The sequence below is a fragment of the Erpetoichthys calabaricus genome, chromosome 8 (assembly GCF_900747795.2).
Source record: "Erpetoichthys calabaricus chromosome 8, fErpCal1.3, whole genome shotgun sequence".
Classification (NCBI taxonomy): Eukaryota; Metazoa; Chordata; class Cladistia; order Polypteriformes; family Polypteridae; genus Erpetoichthys; species Erpetoichthys calabaricus.
Genome location: NC_041401.2, coordinates 96,368,344 through 96,383,980, shown reverse-complemented (window position 1 = coordinate 96,383,980; position 15,637 = coordinate 96,368,344). Strand labels below are relative to the sequence as shown.

At 39.7% G+C, this 15,637-nt stretch overlaps 1 protein-coding gene across 1 annotated transcript in view; it reads right to left on the bottom strand.

Moving 5' to 3' along the window:
- The window catches only part of tmem132e (transmembrane protein 132E), a 636,104-nt gene that overhangs the window by 194,807 nt on the left and 425,660 nt on the right, over window positions 1-15,637 (bottom strand). The window contains exon 2 of the mRNA XM_028807114.2: window positions 10,798-11,722. Coding sequence (XP_028662947.1) covers window positions 10,798-11,722 — 925 coding nt within the window. The remainder of the gene's footprint in view (window positions 1-10,797; window positions 11,723-15,637) is intronic.

Below are 15,637 nucleotides of genomic sequence, written 5' to 3'. Positions count from 1 at the left end.
AGTCAATCAAAATCTCTCCAATCAAACTCATAGAAAATCTCCAATCTCACACCTTCAACATGGGCCCTAATTGGCTTTCATTTATACTCATAGGTTTTGAACCTTCACCTTGCATGGATTCTGGGAAACATTGTTTTAATTTAAGAAAATAATGTTAGTGACACATGCATATGAGACAATCAAATTTCATATTTTACTTTTAATTTACAACAGTGGTTTGTTAAAATAACATGTGTAATGTATAAAACTAGGAGGCTTTGCCCCCTGCTCGCTTCACTTGCCAAATTGAGAGACAGAACTGTGCCCTCCGACTACACACGGAGCTTGATTCACTCCTGAAAGAGACTTATGTTTGTTTAAAGTGTTTGAATAATGTTTCTGTCTCTAAAATCTCCTGTGCATTTGTGCAACTCTGTGACCCAAGCGTGACAGTGTATGTAGATTTCACTTTCACCAAACAACAAATCTTTTAATTCTCGTGGATACACCTCTTCATTGGGAAGAAACACTGCTTTTCCCTGATGGCAACATGAATTAGACTATCTACAAGTCTACAACTTAAAATTTAAATCCGAACAATATATTAGACCTCTTATCGCTGTTCCGTTATTTCACAGAGTAATAATTTTTGTTTCTTTGTGCTTGTCAGGCACTTGGGTCCTTAACAGATAAAACTGGCAAACCACAAGTCCTTGATAGAGGGACTGAGGTCAGTGGAACAGTAAAAAAAAAAAAGTGCAATTTATTGTGCAATAAATGGTGAAAACAGTCACAAAAGTTGTGCATTGCAAAAAGGCAAATAAATACAAAAATATCCTGTAAAAATTGCACCCATCCAATTGTCCCCTCAGGGTCCTTCTCTCAAATACAGATTCATATTATTAACCGATTCCTGTTCTCAAGCAACACCATACGTCATCCTGCTCACCCAGCTTATCTCTCCTTTCCGCTTCCCCGATAGGCTTTTATAAGTTCTCCCAGCAATCACCGGACAAGAGACCTGGACACCCATCCCCAGTCACGCATCTCCATCCATCCATCCATTTTCCAACCCGCTGAATCCAAACACAGGGTCACGGGGGTCTGCTGGAGCCAATCCCAGCCAACACAGGGCACAAGGCAGGAACCAATCCCGGGCAGGGTGCCAACCCACCGCAGAGTCACGCATCTCATGCACCTTTAAACCTGGGAGCTATCTGTGCATGCACGCTCACCTGATCACCAGATGGTGCCAGCTCTTGACCACGCACACCTCCCGATACCCGCACTGGTCCTCCTCAACTACGCCTCCTCAGCAAACAACAAAAGCAACAAAACAAAAACCATCCAAAAACAAATACAGCCTTCAAAGACCCATTGCTATACCCTATCTTGCTGCCTCGAAGCCCTCGGCCACAAGCAAGCGCCTCCCGAGGACACGGACAAGCGGACGCTGATTTAACTCCCCAAGAGCCCGTCGAGGAGAGACGCCACCAACACCATCCAAAATCCCCCCAAGACACGCCACCCAGCGACCGCTGACACTGCCCCACAACCCTTCACGAGCACCAGAAAGGACACAGGTGTGTGCCATTTCTCAAAGTTTTATTCTTATACTGCAGATGGACAAGGCACAATTAATTATACTCATTAGGACAGCTCTGGGAGGAACTAATTATAATACTTTGCATTTATATAGCGCTTTTCTCACTACTCAAAGCACTCAGCAATTGCAGGTTAAGGGCCTTGCTCAAGGGCCCAACAGAGCAGAGTCCCTATTGGCATTTACAAGATTCGAACCAGCAACCTTCTGATTGCCAGTACAGATCCTTAGCCTTGGAGCCACCACACCACTAGAAACTGTCCTGCATGAAGCTGATATATATATAATGTATCAACATATGTCTACAAGGCCGAGAAAATTTGAAATATATGTATCTTTGACTACTGTATCTAAAATTATTGTGATGGAATATATCCTTTGTTGAAGCTCCCCACACCCAGCTAAGCACAATAGCTGCAAAAAGGTATGAAAATCTAAGAGATTTTAGTAAAGAGAAATAGACTCAAAGGAGGGATGAACACTTGGCAATAACCAAAGTAAAAAATACTACAGAATAGTAATCCTGCTTGTCCTCAGGTCTTTACAGGTCTTGAACTATGTGCATAAGGTGGACTAAATCACACAAGATGGTCTATCTTATATAAATGGAGGCATTGTGACTCAGTTGAATCAGATGATGTGTGTTCATGTCTCACATATATGCTAAATGTTGAGCTATCATGATCTACAAATGTTAAGTCCTCATTATAAGTTTTATTTAGCAGAACAATACAAAGCAAAATTCTGAAGAAATTCTCAAGAAGTGTAAGATGTGGTTAGCTTGAAAAAATTTCTGATTGTACAGACCCCAATTTTTAAGCTTTGAACTCCGGTTGAGTGCTGCAAATAGAGCAATCTGTCAATGAAGAACAGCCAGATAAAACTAAATGGTTTATGCTTTACAGATGTAGCAAAACTGAAATAAGTGCAGCCTGAATATTTTTAATTATGCCTCAATGTTTTAGGTATTATGTGTCAAGCCCGTAGGAACATTAGACAGAGACCAACTCTGTGACACCATGTGTTGGTGAAGGTAGCTAAGCTAAATATCCATTACTGACACTGAAGAAGCTTTTTAAAGAGGACATTTTAAAGCTTTATAATAGTAAAAGGAAAATCAAAATTATGTCAACTATTTTTCATTTGCATTAATGAGAAAATCTTAGCATAAAACAAAAGTCAGAAACCACGGAAAAGGATCAAATGTAAAATGGTATTTTTAGGGCACTTGAGAAGTGCTTAGAAAAAATGTTCAGATTACACTTGTATTCAAAAACAAGGGCAACTGGATAGGAATGAAAGAAAAAAAATTATCCCAGAGCTCACTGTGAAGTTGTGAGGCTGTAAGTTCTACTAATGAAGATAATAAACTATTCACAACTTAAGAAAAGGGCTGATTGCAGAAGTGATGTACAAAAACAGATCAACAAAATGCATAACATGTCTGCAATGACATGATGCCAAAATGTGTGCGAGGTAAAACAAACATCGGTTCTTTTACAATTGAATGTCAGCCTTTGTTGTCAAATCCTTTGTCGAAAAAATTCAAATTGTATTTCAATAGTGACATACAATCTGACAATATTTACTGTATAATATAGCCAACAAAAGGGTTCTGCATCTGTGTTGACACAAGGGCAGAGTTGACTTAGTGAGGTGTGTGAACAACGTTAGTTCACAGATACTCTTATAAAAAAAGCTGCCTAGCATTACTGTTTACTATTCACTGTGATACAACACTTACATTTGAATTACCTGCACAGCTTATTATTAAGTAGTCTAAATCTAATTAGAAGTTTTTGATCTTTTGGTTGCTGGGTTAGATTTCATAATTCTATAAACTGGTTGATTTTCATCACACATAGAGAATGGAATAACATATATAAACTGACCTTTCTTTGAAAAAAAAATGGAGGACCAACAGTCACCCACTCTTCTCTCTTAAAATTTTTCCTTGCTCTTCTTTCCTTTCCTGGAACCCAGAATTTGATTTTGATATTTTAATTAGGCAAAATAAAGATGCACCAAACAAGTAGGAGATTGCCTCTCTTTTATTCAAGTTCATGAGGACCAGCCTGTAACATTCTGGCTAAAAAAGTGTGGAGAAATACAAAAGAATGGACTGCTACTTTTGAAAAAACATAACTTTGTGCAGTGTAAATAAATTATTCTTTTAAATGTATTCTCAATAACTGGCCATTAAAACTAATAAAATTACAGTATATTACAATATATTTGAGAGCCCCTGTCAGTCATGAGCCCTTGGAATTGTTTTGACCTCCTCCACACCACAGTGCCACTATGTCCAATGATGCTATAGCTGACAGGCCTTTTGATTTTTTTTCTTCACATGTGTTCTTTTTCTTCACATCTCTTCACAACATTCCCATTATAACAGAGAACATGTCTGTGAACAAGTAAGTTAACTCATTCACCTTAATTTTTAGTGAGTGTAAGATAATTATTTACAGGATGAAATTTCTTTTTCATCGCCACGTCTTTTTTAAAAGTGTAATGAGCACTAGAATACCAAAGGTTAGGAACAAGGCTGAAATGGATTAGATACTGTATAGCAGATGAAAGCTGAATAAGGTGTGGTCTTAAATGAACATGGTAGGATCAAGAATATTTGGAAGAGGTACTCTGAAAAAGCTGTTGAATGAAGAAAATCCAGGGATAGCATTTAGGGATGTAGTCCCAAATGAAGAGCTAACACCAAGAATAAGGAGGGAGGAAGTAAAGGAGCACTGAAGGCACACTGAAAAGAATGAAAAATGGAAAGGCAATAGGAGAAGATGAAATGATGATGAAAAGTATGGAAGAGATTAGGCGAAGAGGGAGTAGATGTGTTGCGGGATCTAAAGCAGAAGATCTATGGACAGATGAGAATACCAGGGGAGTGGAGTAACAGTGTGATGGTTCCCATTTATACGGGATAGGGCGATATTCAGAATTGTGGAAACTATAGAGGGATAAAGCTGATGTCATATATAGAGAAAATATAGGAAAAGGTTGTGGAGAGAAGTCTTTATGAAGAGACCACCACAGGAAAGGCGCAGTTTGGTTTTATGCCAGGGAGAGGAATGACTGATGCAGTCTTTGCTTTGAGACAGCTGATAGAGAAGCATGGAGAAAAACAAAGGATTACTGTATATAGGGTGCTTATTGATTTGGAGAAGGTTTATGATAGAATACCATGTCAGGAGGCCTGGAGGTGCATGCAAGGGAAAGGAGTACCAGAAAAGTATCTGAGGATTGTCCAGGATATGTATGCTGAATTATTAGATAAAAGACCAATCCCCCTGGTGTATGCTTTTTTGCTGGTGACACTGTGATGTGTAGCAACAGAAAAGAAGAGGTTGAGATGAAGTTGTAAGAATGGAGAAGGGCTTTGGAAGATAGAGGGTTGAAGACAAATAGGAAGAAGACAGAATAATTGAGGTTTAATGATGATCAGGATTCAGAAGTTAGCCTGCAGGGAGAGCTATTGAAAATACTGGATAAACTTAAATATCTAGGATCAATGGTAGCCCGAGATGGAAAACTAGATATAGAGATAACCCAAAAGTGCAGTGTGGATGGAACAATTGGTAGAAGGTATCAGAAGTATTGTGTGATTGAATTATTAAGGTAAAGGTTAAAGGTCAGGGGTTTAAGACAGTAGTAAGATCAACAATGATGTATGGAGATGACACATGGCCAGTAAAGGGAGTGGAGGAAAATAAGTTAGATGTGGCAGAAATATGAATGTTGTAATGGATATGTGGAGTTACAAAAAGGGACAAAATAAGAAATGTGACAATCAGAGGTATAACAGAAATGAGAGAGATAACTAAGAAAGAAAAGGAAAGTAGGTTGATGTGGTATAGACATGTGATGGGGAGAGACAATGAATATTGAAGGGAGTGATGGGAATGGAAGTACAGGAATGAGAAAGTGAGGTAGGCCAAGCCAGAGGTGGATGGATAAAGTAAAAGAAGATCTGAAGAAAAAGGGCTTGACTGAGGAGGAGGTGTAGGACCAAGCTGTATGGTGCAGGTTGATGAAGCACATTGACTCCACACAGAAGTGGGAAAAGATGAAGAAGAAGAAGAGTGAGCACTAAAACAGATTGTTTTACACAATAAACTTACAGTAGTTGTCACTACCCGATCACTAAATGCTATCTTCTGTTGGCTACTACACTAGCAATAATTTCACAGTTTACCAGGTTTGCAGTCATTCAAGTCATTAAGTCTGTTTTATTTTTAATTATTACATTTTTATGAAGAACTGTGACCTAATGCCTCTACTGGCTGGTTCATATATTTGAAATTATACTGGGCTAAGGCAGGAAGGTCATGTAGTTTATTTGTGTAACTGCCAAATTCACATTGACTGTTATTGGTGGCTGCTAACTTATTAAAATACTGAAAGACCTTTTGGTTGCCATCATTGTACTTTCCTACTGTTATATATTTGAATGCGTGTAGAAGGTAAGAAAAAAGTAAAGTTATCAATAATGGAATTTCTTTTTCCAGAAAAAAAAATAAAAAAGTAATTCTATTGTAATTCTTGACAAGTAATTAGTAATTTGTGCTACATTACTTTATACCACACCAGAGCTACTGCGTCTCCATGCTGCTATAACAAAACCTTTCCTGCTGCCAGTGTTTCTCTCTCTTCTGTTTCTATCATGCCCAGAGGTCTTTTGTCAGACTTTATGTTCCCCTTTGCAATCCCAAGAAGTCATGCACATTCACAACATTTTAAATTCAAAATGGCAGTATGCGGACAAGAATCTGGTCAAATACAATGGAAGAGAAGAAAATGCTTTATAGTAAAATGTCAGCTTACAGTAAAAGAAAGAAAAAAGAAAGAGCAAGGGGGATAGACATAGTTCTGCCAGCAGATTTTGGTCTGAGGTTCTTGTCAGTCTGACAATCAGAAGCTCAGTTCTGTCTGTATATTAAACTCTTGCTTAGCTGCACCCTTCTTCAGCGGATTTTTGCTTACATATTAAAATACGTTGGTTTAGATAGCATGATCATGGTTCACATTAAACTCTCCAATTTGAGCCTCATCACTATCTTTGCTAAAATATTTTCTATAAACTCAGGCCATTTCTGATGGACAGACAATAATGTGGCTGACAGCTGTTAATTAAAACTTTATCATTCTTTTAGAATTGACTTGACTTTTAGCTAATAAGTGATCTGGCTGAAATCAAGCACATATGGCATATTATAATAATGTCAGAAACAATACAAATTTGCACAATTTTACAATAGGACAACATTCACCCTGCCAGGTCATTTTAAATGCAGGAGTGTGATAATAAAAGTAGACTGAGGCAACACAGGAGAAGAAAGAGGCAAAAACTAAACCAAGCAGGTAATGTTGCCCTTCAGAGCCAAGACTGCTCATTTTCTTATTTGAAGTATGTGAATTACAATTCTTTGTTTTGCAGCAGCAGTCTCTTTGAGTAAACATAATGAAATATGATGCAGCTTATCATAATGATGTATTCACCCCAACCTGGAGCCTCAGAACCTTTCACAAACACAAGGACTGGGACCTGAGGACAGATGATACATCAGAGGTGTCTGAAGACATTTACTTTACACCAGTGGCTGAGCACAGGTTATAACTAGGAGCATTCCCAACAGTCCAGGACATATAGTTTAACTGCTGTTGCTACCTATGTTTCATCAGAGTGTAGTGAGCAGAGGCCTGTTAGGAGTGGCCTTAACTGTGTGAAAGAGATCAGAAATGGTAGGAACTAAGACAGTACTATCATAAATCCAAGACATGTTTAGGAAGAGCCAGAGTCTTAACCACAAACACTCACTGGCCATATGAGATTACGACTATGTTTCAAACAGAACTGGATTTAGTTAAGAATAAACTAACTTCGGGCGGCATGGTGGCACAGTGGGTAGTGCTGCTGCCTCGCAGTTGGGGGACGTGGGGACCTGGGTTCGCTTCCCGGGTCCTCCCTGTGTGGAGTTTGCATGTTCTCCCCGTGTTTGCGTGGGTTTCGTCTGGGCGCTCTGGTATCCTCCCACAGTCCAAAGACATGCAGGTTAGGTGGATTGGCAATTCTAAATTGGCCCTAGTGTGTGCTTGGTGTGTGGGTGTGTTTGTGTGTGTCCTGCGGTGGGTTGGCACCCTGCCCGGGATTGGTTCCTGCCTTGTGCCCTGTGTTGGCTGGGCTTGGCTCCAGCAGACCCCTGTGACCCTGTGTTCGGATTCAGCGGGTTGGATGATGGATGGATGGATAAACTAACTTCCTTGGAAATGTAAGGTATGGATGATGCTTTGTAGACAGACTTAAAACCAATGAGTCTAATTCATTAAAAGTATGCCTACAGGGTAGCATGACAGCCTAGGCCTCAAATTTGTTTGTAGGCTGGTATGACCCCTGTATTAATATTGCATGGTCTCTCAAAAATGTTCAGGTAATTAATTTCACTCTAAGCAAACATGTTCTGATATGTTCTCCATAAGTTTGGACTCTTATTTAGCAAATCTTTCTGAATTGTGCCTACAGATCCCAGGATACACTGCAAGTCAGACCAGGACAAGCAGGTGACAAATATAGAGGCAGTCCCAAGACATGAATGACACCGATGTATCAAACAAGTAGACAAAGATGGCAAAGGATTGCCAGGATGGTTCAGGCCAAGGATTTAACAATAATTTTTACTAAGTTAAATGAGGCCATATCGGAAGGTAATGCCACTTCATTAATCAATGAATAACTGTGATTATTCAATGCATAATTATTATTATTGGAGTGGAAGATGCAATTTCCTGCTCCACAAAGCTTATTCTCACCTGTACAAAATTGGCAGCTGTTAGAATTATGTTTTTTGGTTTCTCTAGTGCCTTCAATACCATACAACCATCCCGGTAAACATAGGGATATGCAGGTGGATGAGCCTACGGTGAATGTACCATTCTGGATAATGGACTATCTGTTGGGTAGACAGCAGATTGAGAGACTTGGTGATCATCACAAGGAGCATTCCTGTCTCCTTTTCTCTTACTCTGTACACATCCAACTACAAATATAACAGCAGGTCATGTCACTTGCAGAAATTCTCAGATGATTCTGCACTTATGGGGAGTATCAATTAGAGGGATGAGACACAGAACTTTGTTTCTGGTACAAAGAGAATTGTCTGCATCTTAAAAGCAAAAGGAAGGAACTGGTTATTGACTGTCACTGCACCAAACAGCCTCTATGTCCGGTCACTATTCAGAGAGTGGATGAAGAGTTGGTCAGAAGAAGGGCAGCATAGGCTCTTTTCCATATGAAACTCCATTATTTTAATGTGGGAAGTGACATCCTTCACATCTTCTGTAACTCTGTGATGGCCAGTGCGATTTTCTAAACTCTGGTGTGCTTGGCTGGTAACATCACTTCAAGAGAGGTTCACTGAACCAACAAGCTAATTAAAAGGGCAAGATCAGTTATAGAACACACTCTGGACTCCTTGGAGGTCATAGAAAAGGAAAGAATTAAACCAAAACTGAGTGCCATTATAAACAATCCTGCACATTCTCTCTCTGACACACTAATGCTAAGTACTTTCAGCAAACGAATCATTCAGCAGAAGTGTGTCAAGAAACACTATGGGGGATCCTTTATATCAGGGGTCCTCAATCACAGTCCTGGAGGGCTGCAATGGCTGCAGGCTTTTGCTCCAACCCAATTGATTAATAAGAAGCACTTACTGCTCAAGTAACATCCATCCATCCATCCATTTTCCAACCCGCTGAATCCGAACACAGGGTCACGGGTGTCTGCTGGAGCCAATCCCAGCCAACACAGAGCAGGAACCAATCCCAGGCAGGGTGCCAACCCACCGCAGGACACACACACACACACACCCACACACACACTAGGGCCAATGCAGAATCGCCAATCCACCTAACCTGCATGTTTGTGGACTGTGGGAGGAAACCGGAGCGCCCGGAGGAAACCCACGCAGACAAGGGGAGAACATACAAACTCCACGCAGGGAGGACCCAGGAAGTGAACCCAGGTCCCCAGATCTCCCAACTGCGAGGCAGCAGCGCTACCCACTGCGCCACCGTGCCGCCCACTCAAGTAACACTTCTGCTTCACTTTTGTTTAATCTCGCTCGTTAAGATTTTGAACCCTTATTGCTTATTTTAGTCTTAAACAGCTGTATTCCTGTTTTTTAATTGCTCCTAATTAGCAATAACATGCAAATGTCAAAAGAGACCAGCATTTCTTCATTTAGCTTGTTACCATTTACACCTGTGTGTATTTATAGTGCACTGTTGGGGTTAATTAAATACTTGGAAGGAAAGTGAAGAGAAAAAAGTGAAGGACTGAGAATTACTCATCCATTTTAGCCCTCAACTCATTTGGATGATATCCTTAGAAAGGGGAAGAAAATCAAGGATATGAGAATTACCAGACACAGCAGAGTTAAAGCACTAACAAGCCATGAAATTAAATTATTGGCAAGAATTGCTTTCTAATTAAGGAACCAGGTTAGAACAAAAACGTGCAGCCACTGCGGTTGTCCAGGACAGTGATTGAGGACCCCTGGTTCATACCAACAGCAATACAGTATGTCTGTATAATACCTTACTGTGACTGTGACATCTAAGTCAGAACTTTTCTTTCTTTTGAATTTTCTCGCTTGAAGTCATTCCGGTATGTGTTCAGACCAAAGTGTGCATGTGTATATCTATCCATCTATCAATCTATGTATTTATTTATTTAAAGAGCTTCTGTAAAAAAGCTAAATTTCCCCCTGGGGATAAAGTTTGTTCATTCCATCCATCAATTGGTCTATCTGTCTGTCTATATATCTAAGTTGGAACCCTACTAAAACTGGAATGTCCTCTTTGGTTCCATCATGACACCAAAAAGGAAAAAGTGTCTTCAAAAAACCGGTGGACGGAGGAATCATTTTCAGTGCTGTGCTTATCAATGATTTGACAAGTTCACCCATTGCTTGAGTTGAACTACAAGCCTTAAAAAAAAGCATTGAAAAACAAAATTGATAAAATTTATTTACACATGTGTTTCCTGCAGACTACAAGCCAAACAGGACGAGGAACATAAAAGATAATAGGCTGGTTTTAGCTACTCTGTTGTCTCTTTCACTTTCTAGTTTTCATCTTTCAGTTTAAGATTTCATCTTCAGCAACATTCTACTGCTTGTCTGTCTGCTGTGAAAGACACTTACTTGAGGGTGAACTGTTCCACAGTGGAGTTGGGCACCAGGTAGAGGAAGATGCTGAGGATGGCTCCAGGTTTCAGCGGTCGCTCTGGTAGTTTCACAAAGATGTTCCTATCTAGCTGCTTTTCCACCATCATCTGCTCCTGGCTTGGCTGGTACAAGCTGATACTACCAATACGAAGCAGGGGATGCTGGGTTGGCATTTCTCCCCGGGAGCTGCCACCACCTCCTCGCCGTGGTGTGTTGTCCCCACATTCTCCATTGCTGTCAGGCTCATGAACTGTGTAGTAGAGTTCAGCCTGCAGAGTTTCTACACTCATTTCCAGGCCCTCATTGCCTTTCCGGCGTCCCAAAGGAGCCACATTGGTGTTGAACCAGTTGGCAGGAAGGTCCAGTTGAGCTAGGCATTGTGCCAGACTTCCCCGCAGGCGACAGGAGGTCTTAATCTCTCGGATGTCTCTGAACGCATGTAGACGCACACAAGGCAGCTTTTCTACCACTTGGAAATCATCCCAGTCTCGACCAGCAATATAGAAAAGCACTTGAACCAAGGGTATGTTGGAGTAGACCCTAGGTTGGACTATGAAGGCACGGACCTTCCAGTTGACAGTTAAAAAGCCTGGGATCTCCAGTGGGCTGGATGGTTGCAGAAGATCCTTGGGTAAGACTTGACCCTGGCTGAAAGGGCCAAAGGAAACATTGACCGCTGGAAGCTCTTTGGTCTGGAAGACAACAAAACTCTCTGTGCGCTGTAGGGGATGGCCACTTTGGTTTCCCTGCTGTTCTCTCCTGCTCTCCTGCAAGAAGAATGCCAGCTGGGCATTGGTGAGCTTAAAACTGACAGGTAGATATACACTGGGCAGGTTGTAGGGAGCAGTAGATGAAAGGCCCAAAAGGGAGTCAGATTTAGTGGGTAGCACCTTGTTTGTAACTGCAGAGGGAACACAAAAAAAACACAGAAAATATGTTTTAGCAAAAACAGAAACAAGTGACAAGAACTCAATTCACTAAAACTAAAAAGAAGCAGGAAATGTTAACAGTGGAGTCAGTCTAATATTCATAGTCTGTTATTAAAAACTAAATGACAAGCAGAAGCATCTGAAATTAATGCAAGAAATGCTTCCAGACAACAACAAAACATCTTCATCCTTGTGTGAAAGGGATGAATTTTGCTAGAAGTGCAATTTATTTTGCCAGTTGTTTTGTAAAGTGAAACAGTTGAGTTTCATTTCACTTACTATTAACCATCATCAAATAAACATTATCCTTGGGTGGTGGTAGCAAGCCTTGGAATGGACCTTAAGAATTGTCTTCAGGCTGGTTATCCAATGCTAATTTTTAGAACTATCACTTGATTGTTAGTTCTTCCTGCAAAAATTCTAATGGAGGTGGAGTTCATGGTTGTGGCGAGAAGTAATCACATGGCAGCCCTGTTCAAAACACATGCATAGCTTGGCAGTGAGCAGAAAGGCAATGTATTCTACAGGACATAACATCCAGATGTTATTTGATCAAGCACATGTGGTGGAAGAAGGTGTGATGGTGGGAGTGAGTGCATTGCCAGCAATTTTCAAAACACTATTGCCAGCTATTCAGATACTATACATAGTCTTTTGTTTAATTTTGCATTTAAGATTTGTCATCAATTGATCGACTTACAGAAATTTTGAGTCTCTCTCTAGATGATGCATGTCTAAATATACATTTTAAGCTTTTTTTACTTATTTAGATTTTAGGCTTTCTGAGCATATTAACATTACAATGATTGCATATGGAGTATAACAGTAATAAATATTTCTTAAATATGCTTAATGAAACCCTTTCACAAAATATGGTAATATATGCTTATCTGAGGCCTTCTGGCTGCCAAGTCTGCCTGTTTCTATAGACTTGAGTCTGGTTATAGACTAACTGTTCCAATTCTTGTAATTTCACCATGTGTTTAAATGTGTATTTGGGAGCATAAGGAGTGTGGCCCAATGGCTTGAGTTTTCATCTGAGGACCCAAATAAAAAAAAATTGATGGCATAATGGAACCCAAGAAATGGATAATTACCATGATGACAACAGTGCCATACTTAGGCAAATAATGACAACGATTTTTTTTTTGTTTCATTTCAAAATTACTAAAATAGCAAAGTGGAAGGCAAACATATTATTAATAAAACAATTATCATTCACAGCATGGAATAGATGTCAGAGGCATATCACTACCAGGGTAAATGTTTAGTGTAAGCTTTAGTGAAGCTGAGAGAAAGAAATTATTCTTTATAACTGGTGCTGCTCAAGGATGATGATTTTGTATAAAGATAATATGAATTGTTAAGAAAAAGTGGTCAAAAAATAATCTATGCCATTTATTACATTGTCTTAAACAATACATTTTTAAATAACATTTTTCAAATGAGCTCCACCATTAACAATACATTCTTCTAAACGAGTTTGCAAATTGTTCAGCATATTCTGGTTTTCATTTAACAATTCAATAAACTGAGTAGTAAAAAAGGCTCAGTCATGTAGCTGAACTATTTATAAAATGTATGCACTACTGGTATTTTATATAAGTGGTAGCATAAAGCTCACTGAAGAATTAGACAGTTGAATTTGAAATATTTAATGCTGCTGACTGACACTGAATGTTGAAGTCCGCTCTACAGCATTTCTCACCCTTTTGATATTTTCTGGTGTTTTTGCAGTTCTCAGTGGTCCAACAAATACGTGCTTCACACCATCAGCAGACTGAAATTTATTAAACCACTTAAAAATAACATTAGTAGAAAGCATTTGTCCTCACTGAGGGACATTAAAGTTAATACAAGATCTTCTTTGCATCTCTGTTACTAATTTGCTATGGATTCAATGGATTCCACAACAGTGAACACGAAATGAGGCACCTACCAGTTGTACGTGACCACTGAAAACTGGGCCATGGCACTATATATTCCCCCTACCACTCACTCACCCCTTCCCTACAACACCCTGAAAATCATCCCATCCTTGTGCTTCACCAGTTATTTTTGTTTCAGCATTTCAAACTAGTGCCACTGTGACATCACCCCACAAGCTTTCCTGTTTCATTCCCTCCACTCTACATTTTTATTATATGTGTCCCTGCTGATAGTCCTCTTAGGCTGGCTGTTTCAGAAGTTTGTGTCATTGGGAATATTAATTATATTTTTGTTTCATTAAATGGAAGCTTTCTGTAAGGATCCAACAGCAACATTTATAGGCTGCCTCTCGGATCTCATTCTTAATGCTTTAAACAGTATGCTCAATAGAGGGCACTCATCACAGGATTCACGTTTAGATGAACTAGGCTCATTTTTCTACACAGTCATGTGGCAACCCATCACAAACATGTCTGTGACTCAATATGCATAGTTGAAAAAGCACTCTTCTACACCATGAGGTTTCTGGTCCCATCCTCAAAACTGATTTGTTGTGTTACCTTGGCAGATCTCTTTGTCTGACAATAGTAATGTTTCCTTATCCTTTTCAAACCACTTAGCAGATAATTAACATTAATAGTAACTTTGGTTAGAACTTACTGAAATTCCATCAGTGCTTCTGAGATCTAACAGCTCTGTCACACAGCTGTTTACTTGGGTTACTACAGAGGAAAAGTTTACTGATATTGACTAGACAATAGTTGTGTGGCTAAAAAAGTGACTTGCGTTAAAGATCACAAATCTATCCAAATCTGGAAGCAGTATCACTGAATGAGCCTGTCTGCTTACTCAACTGAACATGGTTTGGCTAAAATGTACTTTAAATTCATTATACCCAATGGTCCCCGAGATAGGAAATACATAAATAAAAAATAGATGACAGCACTATAGGGAGATCTCCATGTGGTATACCTCTTCAAGGTTAAAAATAGGAATTACAATTGCTCTTGTGTGGTGCAGCTTAATAACACAAAAATAGCAGACACAATAAATGTACAGAGTAAGATACAAAGAAAAATGTTAATTCAGACACCATATTATGTGTGCAGCTCCTCATTAAATTAGAATATTAACATAAACCTATTTTGTTCTGTGATATAAATGAACATTTGCAACCTTTGCTATTTTTAAATTCCATTTTCTCACTGCCTGTTTCTCTCTCTTTATCTTCTTAGTACATAAGCATACTGCCAGAGTTACAATATTTTCAATGTTTTTCAGTACAGTGTCCTCTTTTTTTCCACCCACCCTGCATTCATTCCACTTTCTAAAGGCCCTGTTTAAGAAGTCCAAAAAGGATCAATTGTACAGTCCAGGGAGAGAGGTATAACAGACATAGCAAGCCCAGAAGTAAACAGCAGTCAAGACTGTCTATCCTCTTTTGTGTTGCTCTCTTTGTTGGAAAACACTCCTTATGTAAGGTGCCACATAACATAAAGATCAATAGACTGAATGATTTCCATTAATAGCTGTAGAAAAGTCAGAAATTGGGCCTAAACCTGATGGGATAGTGCATTTTCTTGAGTAAATATGCTTAAGGCACACACTTACAGTTTCCTAGAAGCTTTGCCATGTCCCAGCAGACACAGAGGAGTAGTCGTTAAAACTCTGTGCCTCTCTGCACTCTCTTGCTCGCCCTGATCTACACACCAAGCACACATATCAAGGCCATTAAAAGGAGCTTTTCAGGAGCTCAGGCCCTGCCGTTCCTGTTATTTATCTCAGCTCCCAGAGCACCAAGTGCAGTTTTTCTAAGGAGCTGGAGGCTTCTGATTTGGTGAACTTGGCTGTTCCTCTGAGAGTGGGGAGTTAAATGTCTGTGATGAATGAGCTTCTCTCTTCATTTCAGCTGTCCTCCCACTGGGTGCTCACATTCTCCTAATGCAGGTGGCCAGCAC